Below are 25306 nucleotides of genomic sequence, written 5' to 3' on the forward strand. Positions count from 1 at the left end.
TGGGTATGAAGCCTTGTCCCCACTGACCCACGCGCAAACAAAGTTTTAGATTAAGCAATCAGTTTGAGGATAGCCTCTAGTTAGAGTAAGAGGCTGGGTTCAAAGGCGTGTCTTAGTGAGTGGTGCTTGCCACTACTTCACTTACTGTCTCTTACTTTACTGCCCTCGTGTGGTTTTGTAAGCTTTGCATTTCAGGTTATTATAAGGGACGAGGTGGTCAGAGTCTTGCAGCCTGTTTACGTAGTCACTTCAGCCTTGAGAAATAGTGCTGGCTGTGGCTGGAAGGCTTACACAGAATCTTGTGCTAACGTTCTAGGAAGTCTAGTGGGAGGAGCTGGGGGAGGTGGGGCCAAGGGACTACCTATCCCAGCATTCCGTGGGCTCCTCCCTGCGGAGCTCACGTCACGTGGGCGGTACAGGCGACATTCTGCCGTGGCGGCTGGGGGTTGCAGACCAGCGCTGTGGAGCAGGAGGGACAGCCGAGTGGCGCCGCTGATCCTGACTGTCCCATATTTTAAAACCTGGCTGGAAATTGTAAGTAAGCAAAACGAAAACACAACTTTAACATTATTTTAGTGTCTGAACTACTATTTTCTCCTTTCAAAAGGTCTTTGAGAAAGGATCCCTCCCCACCCCCACCTCCCCTACGGCACAAACAGAAATCGAGGTAGGTTGGGATGGGTCTGTAATTTCCGGGAGGGTGCAGAAAACATACCTGGAATCTTTCAAGCATAAAACGAAACAAGGTGAGAGTAGATTTTTGATACGGACTGTAGATGAGAGGTAAGATTACTTAAAAGTTTTCAAATGTAAACCAGAATTCTTATTGTAAGAGTTAATTTCTCTTATTTCGCTGCGTAAGGATTCCAGTAATCTTCTAATCCTTAAAAGATAGAACAGTTAAGTTTTTCAGTTAGTAACTAGTAATGCTGAAATGGACAAACTTTGAAACTCGGAATTACTTTACTTACCTATTTATGTACTCAACTGTTTCATACCCAGCTTTTTAAAAAAACAAACAAAAAAACTTCTTTGAACAAAATCTTTGGTAATCTCTACTTTGTCAGATTTTATGCTTGTTTATATAGATCCAGGGATGTTAACTTTTCTAATTAAATTTGCCTGTTTTGTTTGCCTTACCTCCCCCTCCCCCCACCGTGAAGGTAGTTTCTGTTTCTGGCCCTGGCTGGCCCCGAACTCCCGCCTCTGCCTCTGGAGCGTTGGGATCTAAGGCATGCACTACCACACCCAAGTGCCTGTCCTTAGGTTTAAAAACCGCTTATTTAAATGTATAAGAGGGTTTTGTTGGGTTTTTTGTTGTTTTTTTAAAGGCTGCGTGTAGCGGGGACCCAGGACTACCAGTTTTATATACTGTATAAATCCTTTGCAAATAGAAAATGATTTAAGTAAAGAACTTCCGCAGTAGACAAACTAAAAATAAAAAACGTTCTAGGAAGCCTTTTGAATAGCTTAAAAAAAAAAACAACCTGAGATTCTGTATGAAAACTTTGAGGCCCTTAAGTAGTGTTGTTGATCTGGATGCAGAGTCCACCCCCAGATAAGGAGGTTTGTTGCAGTTATCATGTGACCTTAGCTGACTCATTTACTCTTTTTTTTTAGTCGTTTCCCTCCTAATGTAGAGGTACCACACCTAGAGCTTCTGTAATAAACAAGTAACCAGAATTTAGCTGGTCACTTGAGGAGTAGGGTTTTTGGTTAGTTTGCTTGTTTTGTGGGGTTTTTTTTAGTTTATTTTTCTGAGGTAGGATCTCTATTCTATATCCCTGGCCTCCCTGGACCCCTCTATTAGGCCAGTTTAATGTGACCTCAGCACAAGCCTCTGCCTCCTCAATAGAGAGTTGTGCCACCACACTTGACTGTTGTAGTTGCGCGTTGCATCCTGCACGTAGTTATTGTAAACCATCCCAAGGAACTAAAGTGCCCCTTAAATTTCTCAAGGGGAAATTGGTTTAGAGAAGCTTTGTCTGCCTTTCACTTTCCTACTAAGCTTCAAGGCCACTATGAAAAGCACACACACACTTGGCTTTCTGCAGCCCACACCCTCGTGGGTCTGAGTTTCCAACACCCTTGTCAATTGACCTACAAGTGGTTTTCCAGCGTAGTTCTCATATTTTATCATAAACTTTGCACAGTAAGACAAGCGTTTGTCAGTAAGGGTATCTTGAACAGTGACTGTATACGTGGACTTTGGAGTCATAACTGATCGGACTTCCGGTACTATCTGAGGATCGTAGGACTTTGGCAGATAACTACTTCTGAGCCTGTTTCCTTAGCAAAGTGGAGAACTGTAGGGTCATTTAGAATATTTAATGAAATCATTTAAGTACAGAAGTAAAAACAGCTATTATTAATTGGGTTTTTTCCCCTGTATAAAATATTAGAAGGATTATATATAGAATGTGATTTTGGTAACCCAGATTGAAATGAAAAAAGTTCATCTGTAATTTTGTAACTTCTACAGGTCAAATTGTATTGCTTTTTAGTAACTCTGCTTTAGTACTTGACAAAACCAAATTTAAAATGTTAGCTTTTGCACTCTGGAGGTGTAGATAGGTCTAACAGAGCTACCTGGATTTGCCTCTTTCTACCTTGATAGAGCAAAACAGCAGGGCTTTAAGTATTGCAGGTCCACTTAAGAGTGCCAGTGTTTGAGACCTTTCTGTGTGCTTCAGTAGGGCTACATGCTGCTCTCATTTAAGTGTCTAGGTGGTGGCATTGCACTGGTGGTTACGAACAGCTAGTTGGCCCAGAAGCAGCCATTTGGGTTCAGGCAGAAAAGGAGATTGCCGTCGGTCAGTATTTGTAGACTTTCTGTGGATGTCAGGCCATTCTACATTCATCCTAGGGATTGACTTCAAACTTCTCTGCACAAAAGAAACGGTGTTTATGCTTTGACTATTTGGCCCACCGTTTTAACATTTTATAGGGAAATAAGAATCGTAATGGCGAATGCCAGCGGCAAACCACTGAACTGAGAATAGGACCCCCGTTGAAGGAATCAGAGAAAGAACTGGAAGAGCTTGAAGGGGCTCGAGACCCCATATGTACAACAATGCCAAGCAACCAGAGCTTCCAGGGACAAAGCCACTACCTAAAGACTATACATGGACTGACCCTGGACTCTGACCTCATAGGTAGCAATGAATATCCTAGTAAGAGCACCAGTGGAAGGGGAAGCCCTGGGTCCTGCTAAGACTGAACCCCCAGTGAACTAGACAGTTGGGGGGAGGGCGGCAATAGGGGGAGGGTGGGGAGGGGAACACCCATAAGGAAGGGGAGGGGGGAGGGGGATGTTTGCCCAGAAACCGGGAAAGGGAATAACACTCGAAATGTATATAAGAAATATTCAAATTAATAAAAAAAAAAAAAAAAAAAAAAAAAAAGAATCGTAATGGCATGAGTGCCTTAAGAGACAGATCTATTAGTGGTCGCTGTAAAAATACAATTTAGACTCAGGGCGTGGTACAGATTTTATTTTATTTTATTTTATTTTATTTTTTTAGGACGGGGTTTCTCTGTGTAGCCCTAGCTGTCCTGGAACCTGTCCATAGGTCAGGCTGGCCTCCAACTCAGAGATTCTCCTGTGTCTGCTGAGTGCTGGATTGAAGGCCTGGCCCGCCTACCCACTTCTAAGTTGTTTTCTCAAAAAGAGTAATAAGCATGGTATTTTATAGTAAAGGGAACTAACTTTTCTTTAAAGAGAAATGTTTTCTTTAAATGTTAAACTTTGTGGGACCCGAGTTTAGATCCCAGTGTAGGAGTAAAAAGTCAGGTGTGGCTGTGTAACTGCAGGCTTGCCTTGTAACCTCAGGCTAGCTCCAGATTCAGCAACTTACCCTGTCTCAAAGGGTCGTCTGGCATGAGACCCATGGGTTTTTAAGAGAGTCAGGTCTAATGGGTCTCAGGGATGGTGTGTCTAAATTTGTAGTTCAAACAAACTCCCAGGAAATGGAATGATTCTTGGATGATTAGTTGAGTATAGTAAAAGAAATGAAGGAATGGTGGTAAACTGGGTCCAGTAGCACCAACCTGTGTTACTAGCTACTTAGTAAGCTGAGAGAGCAAGATTTTAGGTTTAGGGACCACCCGAGCAACATGATGAGGTCCTGTTTTAACAAAAGAAGTTATTGCCTTAATTGTTACTTTGATGGTGCCTCCCCAATAGAAGTGGATGTTCAGATCTTGGATTTTGAAAAGCTTATTGGAAGGATAGGGGTCGGCGTTGAGAAGTGCCTAATGGCCAAACTGAAACAATGTGAACCACAAAGAATGGTAGTGTGACATTTAAACCCATAAACTGTACTCAGGAGTCACTTACTGACTAGGTCAGTGATAGAGAAGGGATGAGTCACTGGTAGAAGTTGAGTGGACAGACAGCAGGCAGGTAAGAAGGAAATAGGAAGGCAGTGGTATGCAAGCATTACTAAAGTAACTGTAATGCTAGCGGGGAAAGGTAGAGGAGAGTCAGGATAGCTATGGCATCTCAGAGCGTCTCCCCTGAGGTAATCATTAACTACAAATGAGAAAGGAATGGATGGTGGAGATAGCACACAGACCTGGTGGTCAAGGTCCATGCTCCATAAGACAGGGACAGCATGAACCTAAGTAACATGCGTGACACCTGAGGAGGACACATTGTTTCTTCAGGTTTGGTTATTCTTGAAAAAAATATCTAATTTTTTCTTTCAAATCATGATAAAATATTACACAAACTTAAAGTGACAGACTTTCTCCAACTGACACTGTTCTTCCAAATTATCAAGGTCACAAAAGACAAGGTAAGAGATTGAGGAAAAGTAAGAACTAGATGTAACGTGATCTGTTTTAAACATGAAGATTCTTTCCAAGTTCTTGAAGTTTGCTGATGCAGATTTCAGATAACCCGGCCGTTTAACATAAGATTGGAGGTTGCAAGATACTCAAACTGTAGAGTATAGGAAGGTACCAGCTATCATGTAAGGCTTTATTTCAGGAAGTTAGTCCTATTATTCCCTGTTTCCCAAAGGCAGTAGGGAGAATATGAGGTATGGGTGATTCCCTCTACAAGGGTAGCCACTTTGATCTAACAGGATCCTGTCTTGGAACCTAGAACAGAAAGGAACATTCATTAGTGGGGAAACTGGTGACATTTGAATGTGACTTCATTAATAGACTTAGCAGTATTAAATTTCTTGGTTTAAATAATGGCACCTTGATACCGTATGAATTATATAAGGTAACTAGATCATTTCTGAAACTTTTCTGTAAGTTTGAAAGTATTTAAAAATGACTCTCTAGTAGTAAGCTGGTGGGACCACATACGGTAGCACACAGCCAAGGGCAGCTTGGTCTCTACATAGCTAGTTCCAGCCCAGCCAGAGCTACATAGTAAGACCCTGTCTGTAATCCTAGCCTTGGAGTAGTGGGGATGGAATGGGAAGGGTAGAAACAGGAAGACTGCTGACTACCAGCCTGTCCCCACCCCTATTTGAGTGAGAGACCCTGTCTCATAAAGAAGTAAGACAGAACAGGCTGTGGGGCATGTGCCATTAATCCCAGCATCGGGAGATAGAGGTGGTCCTGGCAGCTCTGAGTTTGCAGTTCAACAAGGTTACATAAAGATGCACAAGTAATCCTGTAACCCTAGTATTCAGAAGGCTACAAGAGGAGATTATCAGTTCAAACTTGGGTTCCATAACAAGACTCTCCAGAATAAAAGTGATTATGGAAGTTGAGGTAAAAGTGGGGGTCATGACCCAGTCTCACTGTGTATATAATGCCAGCACTCAGGAAGCTGAGGCAGGAGAGGCACCAACTGAGGCCAGGTTGTGCTACTAGGGAGATCTGGGCATTAAAAATACCACCTGATTGGGGTTGGGGATTTAGCTCAGTGGTAGAGCGCTTGCCTAGCAAGCACAAGGCCCTGGGTTCGGTCCCCAGCTCCGAAAAAAAAGAAAAAAGAAAAAGAAAAAAAGAAAAAAAAATACCACCTGAGTCAGTTATGCAGCCTAGAATTAGATTTCTCAGCAAACTCGTGGATCCTTTGTGCATCACTGTTGTCCTGTAAGTTAGCAGGAACTAGAAGTGGTGTGAGAATCATCAAGGGATTTGGTGCGAGATGGGAAAAGATTTTCTTTTTGCACTCAGAAAAATGTCTTAACCGGAAGTATGTATAGTATCTGAACTGCTCCAGGCGTCTAGTTTCTGTTACAAAAAGTCCCTAAGAGGAGGTAATGGAGTGCTTTGCCCGCTCGCTCTCTTAAACTCCCCTTTCAAGCGTCCGAAGCCCTTGTTATCAGTTAGTGAAGCAACAATACCTGGGATATTTCAAGACTAGAGCAAGTTACCTGGATGCAGCCACCTAGTACAAATAAAGAAGTAAACAATTTTGACACCAGGTCAAGAAGCTGCCCATAAATTTGGTTTGGCGTTGCTGTTTTAAACTGAAACTATAGACAATCTGAACAGGCAGGGCAGAGTAGATCCAGCTGTGCTCATAAGGTCTAAAATAGCTCTTTATGCTTGGTCTCCCTTCCCCATGAGTGTACGAGCCATGCGCATGTGCACATGCGTGCTTGCTTGGATGTGTGCACACTCACACCTGTTCTGTCTGTCAGTTCCTGGAGCAAAAAGCAGTCGCAGCTGTTTCTTGCCTAGCATTTTTAGTTGTCCACTCTTGTGATGAGGAGCACGTGTGCTCAGTAGTGAAGATTATAAATCCGTACTTCCTGTCCCATCTATTAGAACTAGATGTGAAGTGGGACGCTCTCGTCATTTTACTTTATAAACCTTAGTGAGACAGTGATGACTCTTTACTATATATAGCCTTAGAATTCCCAGGGGAAAATACTTAAAGTGATAATCCCAGAAAAAAAATCAAAACATTGTTTTTAACTTTAAAAGTCTGTTCATTTTATTTTATGAGTGAATCTTTTATCTTTATGTCTGTCTGTACTACATTCATGTGTGGTGCCTATGGAGGTCAGAACTAGAATTCTGAAAGTTCTGGGAATGGTTTCCAGTCCTTTAAGAGCGGCAGTCCAGGGGGTTAGGGATTTAGCTCAGTGGTAGAGCGCTTGCTAGGCAAGACCCTGGGTTCGGTTCTCCGCTCCGGAAAAAAAAAAAAAAAAAAGCGGCAGTCCTCTTAAGCATTAAACTGTCTCTCTGGCCCCTCAAAGGTTTTTTTTTTTTTTTTTTTTTTTTTTAATTTGTACACAATCTATAGATCAGTAATATCAGTGGCGGATTTGGAGTCGGGGCATGGTGGCACACATCTTTAATCTTGGTGCTTATGAGGCACAGACAGGGGATGTCTGTTAATGTGGGTAGCTTTAGGTCAGTCAGGCTATACAGTGAGACCTTGTCTCAAAAACAAACCAGCAAACAAGTAAAGCAGATAGGTGTTAGGAATGTAGCTCAGCTGGTAGAGTGCCCACCTAGGATGAATACACATACAATTAGAGGTGGTGGATATGCCTATAGTCCTGCCATTCCTGGAGGCCAACATAGAGGAGCAGAAGGTCAAAGCTATATTGAGTTTGAGACCAAAGTGAGCTGCTATATGAGATGACTTAGTGGTGTTAGAATACTGGCTGCTCTTCCAGAGGACCCAGGTTCTAGTCCCAGCACCCTTGTGGTATCTCACAAATGTCTGTAATCAGTCAGTTTCAGGGAATCTGATACTGGGCACCAGGAGTACACTACACATAAATTTACACACACACATAAAATCTCAAGGAACAGGTAGATTTGGGAATTTCATACTAACATTTATTAATGAGAATGAGACAGGATCAGAGTAGTTAAATTATTTACTGCCTGGAAAGTTCACTCCAGAGGGTTGAAGTAGAATTCAGTTTTTTGGTTAGGGCTGGTTAGAATTTGCAGTCCTAAGTGCTCAAACAACAAAAACCAGAACAGATCTTTGTCTTAGATATACACTACATGTTCAGGTTACATGGAAGCTTTTTGAGCTTTAGTTTTGGCCCACTGTGTTTGATCAGTCATTTTGTTTAGAAATGCGAGGTGTGCCAGCTTTGTCTATATACCTTACTAAATGTCCTGTGACATCTGCGTGGCTCTTTTTAAATCCATTTAAAAGTCAGGAAGCGGGGTTGGGGATTTAGCTCAGTGGTAGAGTGCTTGCCTAGCAAGCGCCAAGGCCCTGGGTTCGGTCCCCAGCTCAAAAAAAAAAAAAAAAAAAAAAAAAAAAAGTCAGGAAGCCTTCACATCTATAACACTGATTCCAATCTGGACTCGGGAAGTGTAGACGATTATTTTCCTTGTATGTGTAGTAGTCGACATTGGGCCTCACGCAAGGCAGTGTTTTACTGTGTTTCCATGAAGACACGTGTCCTTAGAATTTTGTAAGAGAAGAGACCGTACATACTCTCTGTAGGCCCCCTCCTTTCATCTTTATTCTGCTTTTAGATAAGGAGGGACTCTCTGTGGCACCTAGGCTGTCCTGCCTCTGTCTGAGTACTGGGCTCCTCTGTATCACAGCGTTGGATACCTACTTTGCTTCTGAGCAGTGTCCCTGCCTCTTGTCTTCTGTATAAAGGCTGGTTTTGCCTGTTTTTCTCTCTTACTGCTGTTTCTGCTATTTTGAGTTATAAAGTAACGAACAGAGATGCCATAAGCCATTAGTACTTGTGATAAGAGAATGGTTTTCTCCACCAAGGTACGAGAAGAAAAAGTGGTCTCAGTGGTCAAGCACTTGCTTAGCACATATGAGGCCCTGGGGTAACAGAGAAGGGGTTGTATTAAACGCCACAGTGGACTTCCTGTTTGTCAGTGTGTTTGCTCTGTGGCAGGGCCTCAGTTTATTCTCTTCCTCATGGACATCTGGCCTTCAGTCTGCCCACACACTGGGTTACATGGAGGCTTTGGTTCCACCTTTAAAGCACTGTGAGAGTCTCATGAATGTATTTCTAAAGGTACAGGCAGGTTAATTTGCAGAGTTGTCCTGTTCATTTATACTCCTATCACTAGGGTACAGGGGTTCAGACTCCCCTTTATTTGCACGTACTTTCTGAAGACTGGCAAGATGGCTGAAGGGGTAAAGGAGCTTGATGCCAGGCCTAACAGCCTCCTTGGGATTCACATCCTAGTCCTCTAACCTCCGCATGTGTGCTGTGGCATGTCCACATCCACATCCATACACAAAACAAATAAGATAGAATATGTCACAGAGATACTCGTGAGAGGGGACGAAATCCGTGTAGTAAGGAAAGCACAAAAATGCTGGCTGCTTATGCTCTGGTGACAACACAGCAGCAGCAAACCCAGCCAAGTTGTATGTAGTTTCTGGGAAATAAGCCCAGGTACTGATTCAAGTCGAAGAGATGAAGTAATATCGAGGGAGTCCTGAGAGTCTCATGATTGACATAAGGCTATGGGCTTGGTCCTGAGGCTTTGAAATAATGGTAGTGAAGTTGCTGGTGTTGGGATCAGGTCTTTCCATGAGCATTTTTTGGCTCCTTCATTCCTCATCTATCAGATCTATCATTGTAAGTATAAAGAATGAATGAGAGGCTGGTGATGGGTGGTGGTTGGAGATCTGGAGCTCTCTTTTGATTCACGCTGTAATAGTCTGAAGGGTCAGAATGGCTTGTCTAAATGAGCAACAGTGAATTATTTGATTTTATGTATATGAGTAGTACACTGTAGCTGTCTTCAGACACACCAGAAGAGGGCGTCACATCTCATTACAGGTGGTTGTGAGCCACCATGTGGTTGCTGGGAATTGAACTCAGGACCTCTGGAAGAGCAGACAGTGCTCTTAACCTCTGAGCCATCTCTCCAGGCCCGTGCATCCATCTCTTGATCCCTGTGCCCTTGCCTACCTTGTGTGTTGCATTCAGGATCTTGAGAATGGCTTAGGTCTATTGCTCATTCAGGGTTTTACGTGTCATCTCAAAATGGCAATGTGTGTCAGCCTGTATGATAAATTCAGCTGTGAGACTTGCCCCTTTTTTCAGCTTTTAAAAGAATTTTTAACTTCTTATGGTTAGCTGCTTAAAAATGCTGTCTAATAGTTTGCTAAGATTTTTCCTGGTTGGTTGAAGCCTGTGTTGGAAAGGCTGTCACAGTTACGGCTGCCCTCATGTTATAAAAGGACACCATATGGTGCCTATTTCACAGAAGTGATAAACAGATCATTCATTCCTAAATATAGAGGTAGAGAAAGCAAAACAAAAAACAAAATCACACCAACCCTCAGATAAATCCTAAGTCAGTCAAAACCCATCCTGGTGTCCAGAGTTAACTTCCTAATAGCTTGGCATAGTTTGACCTAAATTAAGCCGTGGGGAACCCCATAAGACCATTGTCATCTCCCTTGACTGTTGCACATATTCCCGAATGCATGTTTGTAATGCTGTGAGCAAGTGCAAAGCCCATGAGTCGTCTGAAGTTTTATCATTTACAGGTGTGACGCATTCCCAGACCGTCCCCCAAACTCAACACCAGCAACTTCTCTGTGACTGGGTCCAGATAAAGGTCCTTTCAAGACTGACGGCACTGGATCTACTCCACCAGGTCTTCCTGACCCTACCGTATCACTGTAGTGTTACTGGCGAGACTGCCCGCACCAACAGAAGACTCACCGGATCCACCAGCGCATCTTTCACCAAGCATCTTACCAGCAGAGCACAGCCTCTGCGTGATTCTGCCTCCACTGACACTGGACAGGAAAAGGCATCCGGCTTGGATTAGAGGCCTGGCTTTCTTTTGAAGGAGCTATTGTGATCTGTGCTGCTAGTAAGTGACTGACGTGTTGTAGACTGGACTGGTCCCTGAGTACAGAGACTGAGTTGCAATTGAGTGAAGAATAAACAAGATCTCGAAGAACAGCACTAAGGTGCAAGCCAGGTTCAGCAGTCCAGTGTTGCTGCACTGACAAGTGGCTAAAGGAAACTGTAACGGGACTGATTGTCGCTTACTGCTTTCCTCTCTGTCATTGTTGCTTTTTGTTCCATTGCTTTGTGTTGTCTTTCTAAGCCCAGATGTTCTCTGATAATTCACACTGCCCTGATTGTGGGCAGCAGTGGTTCCCTAGTTTAGAACTAGGCCACTGGTTGTACCAAACTGAACTTGTTGAAAATGAATGTTACCAAGTGTTCTTAGACCGTATTAACAGGGCTGATTATTGCCCTGAATGTTACCCTGACAATCCTGCTAACAGAAGCCTTGTTCTGCCTTGGTCTTTCCCACTTGAGTGGGCACCTCAGAATCTCACCAGGTGGACCTTTGAGAAAGCTTGCCATCCATTTCTTCTGGGCCCTCCACTGGTTAGAAAAAAGATACATGACTCCAGGGTAGCTGGGTTTAATCCTGCGTTACAGTTAATCTTGAGCAGAACAGACAAAACCTTAAACAAGAAACTTGGCCAAAGCAAATGACTTCTGTAACAGAATCATGGAGACTTTCAAGGGCTTTGTGTTCATAGCCTAGTGGAGGAGAAGAATTAACTTGTTTCTGTTTTCCTTCTCTTTTTCTTTCTTAATTTTTTTTAAGGTGCTGGGGATTGGATCTGGGTGCCTTGTGCATGCTAGGCAAGTGCCCTTCCACTGAGTTAAAACCAAGGCTCCCCTTTCTAAGGCTGACTCAGACTGCTGTCACTACTCTGTCAACTGCTTCAATCGTTGGATCTGCTTCTGTGGTCTATGCATATTTTAGCATAAATTTAGTTGAAATGGCAGCCAGTGTATTTACCTAGACCCAGACTAACCTATAGCCCCTATAAATGCTTTAGAACTACCTGGCCCCTCCTGAAAATTGCCACAGCCTAAGTATTGACAAGATAATGTGGTCCTAGCAGGGAGGCCCCATGGTGTATGCCTCATTAAGTGTTTTTCTATCAGTACCTGTTATGAGAACATGTTCTTGTAGCTGGATTCTAGATTATTCTAATAAATTTTAATACACTACATTGTTCTAATTTTCTCTAATATATTGATCAATAATGAGAGATGTGTGTATGTACATGTAAATTTTTTTCATATAGATAACCATTCTTTGACACTGTTTTATCCTCAGTGTAAGTATTACAGTGTTGATAACTGGTCCTGTCACATACTATTTGGCAATACCTACACAGGTTGCAAAAGATGTGTTAATGCTACCAGTTTACAATTACTCGTCTCTATATAACCAAAGACTGTCTTGTCTTGTGGTGACGGAACTCAATGGCCTCCCCCGGAAGGGGAATTTATAACAGATGATAAAGCTTGACTCCATATAATTGAAGAATAATTTAGACCTAGTGGATGCTCTGTCTTAGACATAAGAATGTGCTGTTGAACCTCAGCCACGTTCTAGAATTCATTTGGAGTTAAGCAGCTTAGACGAAGCCCCTGGAAACATCCAAGAAGCCACACTGAACATTTAAAAAATTCCAGGTGAGCCAGTGCCTGTGTAGAAGCAGAAATGTCAAGGACCCGGGTTCTTCTCTTTCCTCTCTGGGGTCTTTATAGTCTCTGTTCTCGTGACAGTTTTTAAATGGGTTCAGTATGGTTTGTTGTGCCAGATATTTCCATTGCAACCAGAAGCAGGGGGCACCTGGCTTGCTTTCTTACACGTCTTAATTTGGAAATAAAATCTTCTTAAAGCGACTCGGCAGATTATTTTTTCAAATGTCATTAGCAGGTACTGGTTCATACGCTAGTGTGAGAAGAGTGGCCTTGCCCTGATACGGCACATCACCTCCGCTGATAAAACTGAGATCCCTAAAGTGGGGAAGTGGAGGGCTGGCTGTTGATACGCAACGAATCTTGCTTTCCACCCGTGAAACCTGGCTTTTGTCTCTATAAAGGATGGAGTCTAGTTAGCCACTCCTATGTCTGTCATGGTGGAGATTCTCTCTTGGTACATAAAATACACTGTGTGGACTGCTAAAACGTGCGAAGTTAGTTGTTGATTGGCAATGAGGTACTTATTCCCTTACTGTTTATCCTAAAACATACTTTTTAGAGGCAAGCACTATTGCCTCCTCATTTTTTAGTTATTAATAATGTCTATGCCTCAAGGACACAATGCTAAGATTTACCTATATGAGATTTAAATATTAGCAAAATAGAAACCAAACTTTTAACCAACTAGATTCAGAGAATTTATACCATTGAGTTCTTGAAACAAACAGTGACTAACAGTACTTGTAAGTTAAATCTGTTAGTCGGGAGAATTCTGTGGGTTAGTATGTGGACCCTACATGGAGACTGCATTAGTACACTTGGCTTAAAAGGACGGGAGACTGGTGAGCTCTCATAACGCTGTAAGGGCAAGTTGAGCAATTCACCGGAACTGTTCTGACCTCTGCAGCACTTCCGGGTTATAACCTTGTGTAACAGCATGAGTATATGAGCCAGAGAAAGGACTGAAGAAGTAGTCACTTTTAGTATGAAGATTCATATGTGACATTGCACACCCAGAGTATAATGTAATATCAACAGCATGTGGAGGAGCTACACTGAGCAGAAAGGAAAGCTTGAAGCTTTTGGTAGCCTAGGTCTTTGGAGTTTTGTTTGTCTTGCTTTTAAGTATTAGATTAGGACTTTATAGTAAATGTGAATAATGGATTTTAAAATGATTTGGTTAAATTCTAATGATTAAAATCATCTGAGATACTCTGTTCCAGCTGTATGTGTTACAGTCTCCATAGTGTGAAGAGTAGGTTAAAATATACATCATAGTAACATATCTAATGACCATCACTTCCTATTTTCTGGCGGATTTGGGAATAGAAACATTGGGGCAGACTGGAAGAAAATACTTTCCCCAGGGAGACTGCTCTTATGGGATGTGGGTGACTAAGATTATACTGTCCAGGTTACAGGGAAAGGACCCTCAGCCAAGAAATACGGTAATCTCAGGCCATAGCCTTCAAAGAACATGACAGCCTATATATCATGGCTGGCTAAAACAATGAAGTCAGCTTGAAAATTACCCTTTTCCTCTTGAGACAGGATCTCTAGGGACCAGACTGGTCTTGAATTCACCGAGAGCCGCCTGCCTCTGCCTCCCAAGTGCTGGGATTAAAGGCATGTGCCACTAAGCCTGTAAAAACTGCTTTTGTAAGAGAGAATAGCTCTTCAGCTTCTGGGTTTCATTCTGATTTGGATATATTAAATGGCCTGGGCATTTTAATGGACTTCAAGTATGCAATAGTGATAGTGCCTGCCTTATACTGTCATGCACTTGACCATCACGGGACACACAATGTTCAGGACAATGAGGCAGAAAATAGAGAAAAGGGCCAAATCCTAGCCAGTTAAAACTCGATGCTTCAATTGTCAAAACTTAAATCTGATGGCAAGACAAGATTGATCTTGGGCAGTGAGACTGAATAGTAAGCCGTGTTGTCTCGGGTATGAAGCTTGAGCAACCTGAGAGACAGATGACCCAAGATTGATACAAAGATCTTTTGGATCTTAACTGTTAAATATGAATGTGATAGAAATTGGTGTTACCAGAGACTTTCTACAAGGTTGAAATAAACATTTTAGAAACTGTTACAGATTTGATCTGGGCATGGTGGCCTAAACCATTAATCCCAGCACCCGGGAGGCAGAGGCAGGTATATTTCTTTGGTCTACATCGTAAGCTCCATGCCGTCCAGCCACCTTGTCTTGGGGGTGTGTTAGAGGGGTGTTAAATCTGCTGATTTACTCAGACTCTGTATTAGAGTCCCAGTCCAAACCAAGATCACTGTACCAGGGTCAGGGACCTTTGCAGTGTTTGCTGGGGCTCTTTTTGGTTTATTGGGGTTTCTTTAGGGTGATGGTTAAAACATCGGGTACCTTAGGCAGACTGCCTGACCTCAGATCCTGACTACCTTTAGTTGTGTGTTCTAGAGTAAGGTTCTTAACCTGCATCTTGGTTTGGAAAGTTAAGAATTAGAATAGTTTCGACTTTGTTCAGTGTTGAAAAGATTGAGTTATGTGTTTGGCTCCTGGCACCAAGAAGGCACTCTTAATGATCAAAAACAGCATTTGATAAATAGTGACAATCACACTTGTTAGATATGCTGTGTTCTCAGGATGCTAGAGCAGGAAGGCAGATTGTTTCATGTCCAAGGTATCATGTTCTTTTACCCGTTCTTTTGAGAGCCTTATTATCAGGGCCCACTGCTATCCACTTGAGATGATGTCATTCATGTCTAAACTTCTATCCAGTAGGGGCTCATGGTCTTTTGCTCTCTTTATACTGAATTTTATTCCCAACCCCATGGTCTTTGCGTCCTGGTACCTAGCCCTTCCCTTCTGTTCCTATCTTCTCCAAATCTGTCTTTCCTTGGTTTCCATAGGTCCCTTTGGCAACACCAGAGACTTGTAGAACATGAAGGATGAGCATGGTCCAGCAAGGCCCTGTGAGTCCTGGTTTTCCTCCACACAGGGAGTTTCTCCTTGCTCCGTCATCTTCCAGCTTGTTACAGAATGTGCAGGCAGCTGTGGTTGAAGCTTCTGGGGTAGAAGTTCACCCCATGTGCTCCTAGGGCCTTATGGGTACAAAATATATTTCGTTATTTTTGTCTTGTGTGTGTGTGTGTATACCCATGCACCGTGGTGGCTAGCAGAGAAAATTGGTTGTTTTTCTTTATCAGTCTTCACTTACTGTTTTGACTAAGCCAGCTGACCAGCAGGCTTCCATTCTGTCACCCAACCTTGGGGATTTGAACTCAGGTCAACTTGTTCTCACCCATTACAACATCTCCCTTACTATTCGTTTCTGAAAATTACTAATTACCTTAAACACAGAGAAAATGCCAGGACATAAACATTTGTATGTCCCAATCTGAAAGACATTTTGTCTTAACATTTGTCTTAACATTTTGTCACATTTGCCAGAAAAATGTAAACTCCCATTTAGTATAGTTTCCATGAGTGGAGAGTGACTCTTACAATTGTAACCAGTTCCACACCCTGAAGAAGATCAAGCAGAATGATCAGGGTTATAGGATCAGGGTTAAAGTGGACATGATCCTGAGAGACTTGAGCCAAGTTTTACTTAAGTAGAAAAATAAATTACTATGGGACACTAAAAACCAACATTTCACAATTGAACTTGGAAGAAGTTCACTAAAATTAAATATGCTTGTGCCAGTTGGGAGACATTCTATGCTTTGTGGGGAGAATACCATCAAATACCTTTTGTGGACAGTTAGGTCTCCCAACAGCACATTTGATCACTATGAGGCATAGCCTCAATTTTGTTTTTTGACATGACTTTCAGGTAGCTCAGGCTGGCCTAGAGCTTGCCATGTAGCCCAGGATGGCCTCAAACTTGTGATCTTTCTGCCTCTGCCTCCCAAGTGCTAGGATTACAGGCCAAAGCCGTACATCTGGCTTCTGCCACACTCTGTGACATTCCACACGAAAGTTGCTTCCTAATATGGGCTTGTCACTGCTCAAAAAGATTTGCATGATTCTGAAACGTCGGCCTCCAGATCGCTCAGATACCAGACCATATGACATTGTGAGTTGAGGGAAAAAACATGTTTGTCCCACTTCTGTTCCGAGGGAATGCTGTTTCAACCCTGTACAGAGGTGAGGGCTTGCTGCGGGGCTGACGTCAGTGAGCTTGTGAGGAGAAGCATATGCTGAGCCTTGGAGACATGTCTGTGGTCGTTCCTTTTTTCTTGCACTGTAGATGGAGGAGACATTTTGGGACATGCTAGTTGTCATAACGTTAGGACACTGTAATTGCAGGGGCTTTAAGTTTGATGGCAGATGAAACGCTAATGGCCTAGGTTTTCCTCAGTGGTGGTTTTCCAGTCCATACTCCCTCCTCTACATGTTTTATTCACTGTAGATTTTAATCATTTACTCAGTCTAGAACTTCCTGTAAATGGAATCATTAGTGATGTTTTGAATGTGGTGCTAATGATGAAATCTAGGGCCGTGCACAGCTATACAAGTCTACACTGAGCTATACTACAGCCTTGTTGTTGTTATAATTCAGATACGAGAAAATTCTACCAAAGTCCTTTTACTGTTAAAATTCATTACTAGGAGGCTGGGTGTGGTAACACATACCTGTGATCTCAGCACTCAGGCAGGAGGACTGCCTCGGCTGTATAGAAAGTTCTAGGCCTGCCAGAAATATGTACGAGCCGTTGTCTCAACAACAACAACAACAAAAGCAAAAAGAAACAACAAAGGAGGGAGATATCTTGAGAGCTAGGGGTGTAACTCAGCAGTAAAACACTTGCCAAGCCTGGATGAGGTCTGTGTTCTCACACACGCACACACACACACACACACGCACAGGCACGCACACAAAAGCTGAAGTATCAAATACAAGCTTTAAAGAGGGGAAAGGGAAAGAAGGTCTTTAACTCTCAGACGCTTGTAAACAGTCAAACCATCAGACAGTGGGTGTGTTCCATATCTCCAGTCTCTCCAATGCATACGCCACAATCACTCATTTTCTTTAAAAAAATTAATATTTATGTGTTCGCATTACATAATTCTGTTGTGGAGGTTGTGGCTCTAGGATAACCTGTGGAAGTTGGGGTTTTTTTCATGGTGACATGGGGATCCTAGCACTCATCTTGGGTTGGTTCTGTATTTTATTTTGCAATTTGGGGATTGAACCTCTTAGGTGAGAGCTGTACCCCTGAGCCTGTCCCTAGCCCTTGGTTATCTGTTTTAGGGGCAAATGCTTTTATCTCCTCCTCACTCTTCTCATAATTTAAGATATACTCTCAACAATATGCACAGTTTTACTGTGCCCGGGCACTGACTGTGCTAGATAGATGAGGTCGAGATGGGTAACAGTTTTAAGATGTGAGAGCGCTGGGGTTGGGGATTTGGCTCAGTGGTAGAGCGCTTGCCTAGGAAGCGCAAGGTCCTGTTCGGTCCCCAGCCCCGGGAAAAAAAAAAAAAAAAAAAAAAAAGATGTGAGAGCGCTGTGAAAAAGCTCAAAGAAAGCTGGCTTTATGTGCCTCTCAGGTAGGATTTCAAAAAGTGTAACACAACTGTCATCTGTGTTGCTGTGTTTAACCCTTGACCTCTTTTTAAAACCCAGTGCAGGTCAGGTGACTTACTGAGCAAATGGTATTGAGCAGTAAGACCTTACAGTGGCGTGATTTCGACGGCCTACAAACGGCTCCTGACTCTGCTCCTCCTGAGAGAGTTGTACCTGTTTGTCCTCTCTGAATGTCACGAGGACATGCGTGAATGGTTCGGGGTCTCCCTGAGATCCCAAATGTGAGCGTGCTGCATCTTCCGGCAGCGCCTGAGCAGCTACCCGTTCATAAGTGGTCGAGCACCTCTACTCTGAGTGGCCTGAGGGATGACACGGCCTGACACGGGCACAGTGACCGCCTCCACGTCCACTTTCAAGAGGGTTTCATGTCTTAATTCAAAGTACCCTAGGCTCCGGCTCACTTGGCCTTACACCCCGTTTATACTCCGATAAGTCTACTAGGGTGTTAGGAGATGGCCGCCTCTGTCCGAGAGCTAGTCCCGGGAGTGTTTCTTTCCATTGTCTGGGGTTGGGATATGAAAGCCAGAGGGCAACTTTTCTTAAGAAATAACACAACACAAAAGAGATTTTATTCAAAGGGCTGGCACTGGCGTTTTGCCCTTGAATGGATAAAAAGTCATTTAAATGTTCGTTTTCATTTTATTTTAGCCACTGTCGATATCCCTTGCTTCTTGCTTCCATGGGAAGCATGAGTCTGTTGGAACTTGGGACAAGAAGAAATCAAGGTATCTCTACTACAGAGCCCAGACACTAAACACATGTCCCAAACTCTGAAGAGCCAGGACACAAACATGAGTGACAGTGGCTGCAGGGATCCTGTGGAAGGTAAGAACTGGCCCTCACAGCCCCAAAGCCTGCTGCAGGGAATGGGGCTGTGTTAAGGAAGAATGTCTCCAAGGACCAAAACCTTAAGTTTTGAAGTAAAATATAAGAATATTACCTTTTTACATTTACTGAGTTTTACATAATATCAAGTAAGTATAAGAAAGATAAATGTTTCAATGCCAGTAGTAAGGAATGATCATTTTTGCAAAATGCTGTCCATGGATCTCATAAAAAGATGGTAGACTCATCTTTAGAGTGGTACTTATTAAAGAAAACATGTGATTTAGAGGGCACCTTTCATAAAATGTAAAGTCTTCATCCTACTTTCAGAGGTGTATGTGCCTGTCTGTCTGTCTGAGAGTGACTGTGGGTATGTGTGAATCAGTCTGTGTGTTTGTGTGTGTTAGTATGTCTGCATGTATGTGGGTATGAATGTGTATGTGTAAGAGTCTGTGTGTAGGTGTGTGTGTGTGTGTGTGAGTGTGAGTCTGTGTGTGTGTGTGTGTGTGTGTGTGTGTGTGTGTGTGTGACAGAATAGGCAAATGGGAGATAGTTTTTTGAGAAGAGAAGAGGCCATCAGTTGTTTTAACATTGTGTTTGTTTCTTTGGTGGGTGTGTGAGCGCAGCCGAAGGTCAGAGGGCAGCCTCAGGAGTTGGTTTCCTCCTCCTGCCATGCAGGTCTCATGGATGAAACGAGGCATCAGCCTGACAGAAAGCGCCTCGGTCTGCCCAGCCCTCTGTTAGACCTACTTTAAATTTTTCATAGATGAAGTTTCAAATGTATAAAAGTAGAACCGTATAACGAGCCCCCATGGACTTCACGTCCAACTTCATCTGTTACCAACATAATCCGATCTTGCTGCTTGCCTTGGCGGGAGCTGTAGCGAACTGGTAAATATTTGCCCACTGTGCAGAAGGCCCTGCAGTCAGTCCTACCTCTGCAGAGGAAACAAAATGAAGTTCATGAGGCAGCTTAGGAAAATACAAATGGCAAATATTTGGTGATGTTAAGAAATTACTCACTTTTAAATATGGTAAAAGTGTTATTTTTTTCTAACATAAGTGTTTTGTTTTTTTTTCTCTAAAGAATCCTCATCTTTTTAGAGATGTATATCCTGGTATCTTAGCTACAACATGAGATGTCTAGAACTGGGTGTGTTAATATGCTACAAGGGAGGGAAAAGGGAGGGAGGAACACAGATGAGTGCGTATTTCTGTTGTTGTTGAGACGTGGTCTGTCTCTGTAGACAAGCTAGCCTTGAACCCACGAGCCTCCTGCATCAGCCTCCCAAGTGCTGGGACTGCAGTAAGGACGTGAGGATGTGCCACCGCCCTGATCAAGAGGCTGATTGTAGCCTAACTTTACTTACTCTTAAGTATGACTTTAGCCATTCCTTCCTGTTAGCTTTATTAGCACAGGCGGCTTGTTATACTGTTGCTAGGCAAGAGAAGTAAGGTGTAGAAAAAGTGGGTTGTAAATCATGAAAAAGAAGAGAGAGAGAGACAGAGAGACACAGAGAGAGAGAGAGAGAGAGACAGAGAGAGAGTGAGAGTGTGTGTGTAATTGCAGACCTTGTTTGCTGTGGGGGAAATGTTTAAGATAAAACATTTTTATCTCACCAGACTCTCAAAACGTTTTGGGAAATGATCCATCAGTAAACTCTCAAGCACAGGACCCCACAGTCACACCGAGTAACACTGTGGAAGCCCAGACCCTACATCCCACATCTGATCTTAAGGAAGACCATCATGAAATAGGGGCCAAAGGTCAGGAGCATGCAGACACAGCTGACAGGGCAGAAAGTTCCGAGGAACCAGCTTTGGAGAAACCTCCACTGGATAAAGCAGAGCTGGAGAGGAGCCCGAGTTCTCAGGACACAGAGCAAAGGCATCACCCCTACTCGGAACATGTGGGCGGAGACACCCTGGTTCTGGATCCTAACTGCTCTCCAAGCGACTTGGGAGGAAGAGCGGATGCACACCTGGAGAGCAGCTGTGCAGCCCCCCCAGAGGGGGCAGGTGAGGGAGGAAGAGCTGATGCACACCTGGAGAGCAGCTCTGCAGCCCCCCCAGAGGGGGCAGGTGAGGGAGATGAAGCGGATGCACACCTGGAGAGCAGCTCTGCAGCCCCCTCAGAGGGGGCAGGTGAGGGAGGAAGAGTGAATGCACACCTGGAGAGCAGCTCTGTGCAGCCCCCACAGAGGGGGCAGGTGAGAGAGGAAGAGCTGATGCACACCTGGAGAGCAGCTCTGCAGCCCCTTCAGAGGGGGCAGGTGAGGGAGGTGAAACTGCTCAGGACCTACTTGCTGTAGACTCTACCGATGCCCAGAGTCCCTGTCACTCCAGTGCAGGCCCAGGGAGCCAGGATTCACTGAGGAGAAGACTGCCTGTGACAGGTGAGAGAACCCTATGGACTGCTATTGCCCTGCTTATGTTGCCCCAAGAATGTGGTGGAAGTTATTCACAGCAGGGGGATGCTGGGCAGGTTTTTAGACTAGCTCAGTCACTGTATTAACTTGCTACCTACACGTTTAAATTTTCTTTAGTGTGTGTGTGTGTGTGTGTGTGTGTGTGTGTGTGTGTGTGGATGTCAAAGGACAACTTACATCAGTCATGTGGCTCCTGGTTGTAGCAGACACCATTCCCCACCTAGCCATCATGATGGCCCACAGATTGCATTTTTTTTTTAAAGATTTATTCATTTATTATATATAAGTACACTGTAACTGTCTTCAGATACACCAGAAGAGGGCATCGGATCTCTTTACAGATGGTTGTGAGCCACTATGTGGTTGCTGGGAATTGAACTCAGGACCTCTGGAAGAGCAGTCAGTGCTCTTAACCGCTGAGCCATCTCTCTAGCCCCCCAGATTGCATTTTTTAAGAAATGTATTTTATGTGTTTAGATGTTTTCCCTTCAAGTATGTCTGTGTACCATGTGCTTGCCTGTACTCCAGATAGTCAGAAGAGGATGTCAGACCACCTCAAACTGAATTACAGATGGTTGTGAGCCACCATGTGGGTGCTGGGGATTGAACCTTGGTCCTCTGGAAGAGCAAGAAGTGCTCTTAACCACTAATCATTCCTCCAGTCCCACAAATTACATTTTTAAATGTTGTTTTATTCACTGTTTATATTTACACAATAAGATAAAAAAGAGCACAACTTATGAAAAGGTAGTATTCTTGTTTCTTATGAATTATGACTTCAAACTTTCATTTTTTTTTGTCTTTTGGAAAACACAGTATTATATAAATCAACAGGTGAGTGTGTATAAATCAGTGAGAACACATACACACAGGAAGACGCTTGGTTAGTTTTGTTGGTATGCTCTTGTTTTGAGGTAATCTCACTCTGTAGGCCAAGCTGCCCTCAAACTCACAGTGATCCTCCTGCCTCAGCCTCCTGAGATCCAAGAGTGCAGGCGTGTACCGTCACGCCCAGTACTTTCAATGCTCTGAAGAGCTCTGTCTGAGATGCCCATCTTCTGGTGCCAAGGCCTAGTATCCAAGTGTTGACCGAGTTGATAATTTGCGTCCCGCTGCTAATGTCTGATATCTCATGTGGCTCATGCGTTCCCATCACAGTAGTCTGTTCGGAGGCACTTAGCTCACTTCTCTCAGTGCATTTCTCTGGCATCCTACCCATAGGAGCAACTTCATGAATAGAGTTTGAATGAGAAAATGGATGGATGGATGAGTGATGAATGTGATTGGATGGACCATTGTCCACTATACAATTCCACCATTGTAGAGGTTCATTGCGAGTAAAAAATAAAACCGCTTCTCAGATGCAGTGTTTGTGTGGGAAAGAACCTAATATGGTGAAAGGAACTGATCAGTGGTTTTGGTTTGCATTAAGGGGGATTAGCAAAAGTCTAGGCATCCTGTCGTCCTGTAACCGGGTCAGAGGTAAAGGATACTGCCCACTCCTCAGTGTTCTGTCTACCATGTTCCTTCTCCCTCTAGAGGCTGAAAGGCATGAAGAAGAGACACAGTTGGTGACGGAAAAGGAGGAGGTCGCACAGGAAACGTTGAGAAAGACTGAGAAAAAGAGTCTCTGGACCTATGGTGAGAACAAACCTGATTTTCCACAGTTGTTTACATCATTTGCAGATCCTTGAGGAAAATACATGGAAAACTGTGTTGTTTAAGCAGTTTTAATTTTAATTACACACACACACACACACACACACACACACACACACACACACACACACGTGCTTAATACATTCAGTAAAATAGAGCAATAAAATTTTAAAGTTTTTTCCTCCAGGGCTACTGTTTGATATTTTGTTAAACACACAGAAATCCTCGTGGTCAGAGAATTTACTGCTTCTCCCTCACTCCCACCCCCACACAGCAGGGGACTAAGGGCCTTGTGCATGCCACTGAGCTACAGTGCTAGAGGCAGAAAACGTGGTGTAGAAAGTAAGAAACTACAGCTGCCTTTTGTCTTCTTTTGTTGAGGCAGGGCTTGCCATGTAGTCCCGACTGCCCTGGGGTTCCCTGGGCAGCCCAGGCTAACTCAGACCCCCGGCAGGACTCATGCCTCAGCCTCAGAAACTGCCCTTTCAGTTAGAGGCTTCTAACCTCTCCGGGTGCATGCTTAAGTTGTTTCTTTTCCCCTTTGAGACCAAATCTCAACACAAAAGGCAGGTGTCACATGTGGAGATTTCTAGGCCCTGCCACCCCGCCTGGGTCATTTTTAAGTTTTGATTACAGTGTTCTAGCTACTGTAGACGTGGAGACGGTGGACGATCAAAAGGCCTCATTGACTATGACAAAGTCTATAAATAATTTTGACACAGATAAGTATATCTCCAAATAGCTTCAAGAGATTAAAGAAGGTATTTCTGTTACGCTTTTTGTTTTCTTCCTTGCTGTATAGACCAGACTGGCCTCAAACTCATGACAATCCTCCTGCCTCAGCTTCTATTAGAAGAGTCAGCAAAGGAACTGGGCAACGCAGTAACACTTGATAGGAACCTGTGTTTCATTTCTGTTTTCCACAACCATTGTTTCTGACTCTTGTTCCTCTCATTTTCTGGTGTCTTCTCATCTGGCAGGTTCCATGGTTCTCGGCTGCCTGATTGTGGCTGTGGTGCTAAGCTCTGTCAACAGCTACTATTCCTCCCCAGCTCAGCAGGTGCCACAGAACCCAGCTCTGGAGGCCTTCCTGGCTCAGTTTAGTCAACTGAGGGAGAAATTTCCAGGTCAGAGTGCCTTCCTGTGGCAGCGAGGGCGTAAGTTTCTCCAGAAGCACCTCAACGCCTCAAACCCCAGTGAGCCGGCCACCGTCATCTTCACAGCTGCTCGAGAGGGGAAGGAGACCCTCAAGTGCCTGAGCTACCACGTGGCCAATGCCTACACCTCTTCCCAGAAGGTGACTGCCGTGTCCATAGACGGAGCGGAGAGAGCCCTGCAGGACAGTGACACAGTCAAGCTGTTGGTTGACTTGGAGCTCAGCTATGGGTTTGAGAATGGCCACAAGGCTGCTGTAGTCCACCACTTCGAATCCCTTCCTGCGAGCTCCACCCTGATCTTCTACAAGTACTGTGACCACGAGAACGCCGCCTTTAAAGATGTGGCCCTTGTCCTGACCGTCCTGCTGGAGGAGGAGACGTTAGAAGCAAGCGTGAGCCCCAGGGAAACGGAAGAAAAAGTGAGGGACTTGCTCTGGGCCAAGTTCACCGACTCCGGAACTCCCAGCTCCTTCAGCCACATGGACTCAGACAAACTGAGTGGACTCTGGAGCCGCATCTCCCACCTCGTGCTGCCCGTGCAGCCCGTCAAGAACATAGAGGAGCGAGGCTGCCTTTGGTGAAGCCAGCCACCGAGGTGACATTGAAGGGCCGGCCTGAGGGCTCTGTTGCACTGAGAGGAGGTGACTGGCACGTGAGAGGAAACAGCTGGGGCGCGAGACTTTATGTTGGAAAAGAAGCCTTTTTTTCCTTTTACTTTTATAAAAACTTTCTAGTCTGAACTTTGATAAAACTAACAATTGGCCTGATGTTTTTCTTTGTCTTTTAAAGCCAATCAGGGTTAAAACACAGCGTGATGTATGTATGGATCGTTTAAGTGTCCAGCCCATCGGTAGAATCGTTGCACAGGAAGTTCTGATTCTCCGGGAACTGCACTACCACTGCTGCCCTGCAAGGACTTTAACCGGCCACCAGGGCCGTGTTTGGACCTGGACTAGGCGTAATTCCAAGGACACTTCTACCACATTTTAAGTTCTTTTTAAGATTCACTTTAATAATGCACTCGTGGGGTTGGTTGTATCTTACACAGATTTGCACTTTGATTAGGTGAAAACAGGAAATTACAATTCAGCCCCCCAAACCTACCTAAGAACCTGGCGTGTGTATGCTTTTATTCCGTTAAGAAGCTGAGGTAGGAACAGCTGCTCTCAAACGAACAAACAAAAATGTTCCCACGCATCAATGTAGAAATTGTTAGTAATCACCGGAAATAAAAAAATCCCAACTGGC

General features: G+C 43.9%; 2 protein-coding genes across 3 annotated transcripts; both read left to right on the plus strand.

Moving 5' to 3' along the window:
- Window positions 1-425: 425 nt before the first annotated feature.
- Tor1aip2 (torsin 1A interacting protein 2) lies at window positions 426-12614 on the plus strand. 2 transcript variants are annotated; one of them, XM_032915648.1, is made up of 3 exons: window positions 428-534; window positions 608-667; window positions 10430-12614. In XM_032915648.1, the coding sequence occupies exon 3, from the start codon at window positions 11007-11009 to the stop codon at window positions 11400-11402; it is 396 nt and encodes a 131-aa protein (XP_032771539.1). In that variant the 5' UTR covers window positions 428-534; window positions 608-667; window positions 10430-11006; the 3' UTR covers window positions 11403-12614. The 2 variants fall into 2 exon arrangements, with proteins under 2 accessions (XP_032771540.1, XP_032771539.1); XM_032915649.1 differs by lacking the exon at window positions 608-667 and having other exon boundaries at window positions 426-534.
- LOC116911690 (torsin-1A-interacting protein 2-like) lies at window positions 10679-25306 on the plus strand. Its single transcript, XM_032915647.1, is given in 6 exon segments — window positions 10679-10761; window positions 18637-18813; window positions 20437-20997; window positions 21000-21209; window positions 22782-22883; window positions 23882-25306. Coding segments are annotated over 5 exon segments (1698 nt in total). The 5' UTR covers window positions 10679-10761; window positions 18637-18746; the 3' UTR covers window positions 24640-25306.

The sequence above is a fragment of the Rattus rattus genome, chromosome 10 (genome assembly GCF_011064425.1).
Source record: "Rattus rattus isolate New Zealand chromosome 10, Rrattus_CSIRO_v1, whole genome shotgun sequence".
NCBI classification, from domain to species: domain Eukaryota; kingdom Metazoa; phylum Chordata; class Mammalia; order Rodentia; family Muridae; genus Rattus; species Rattus rattus.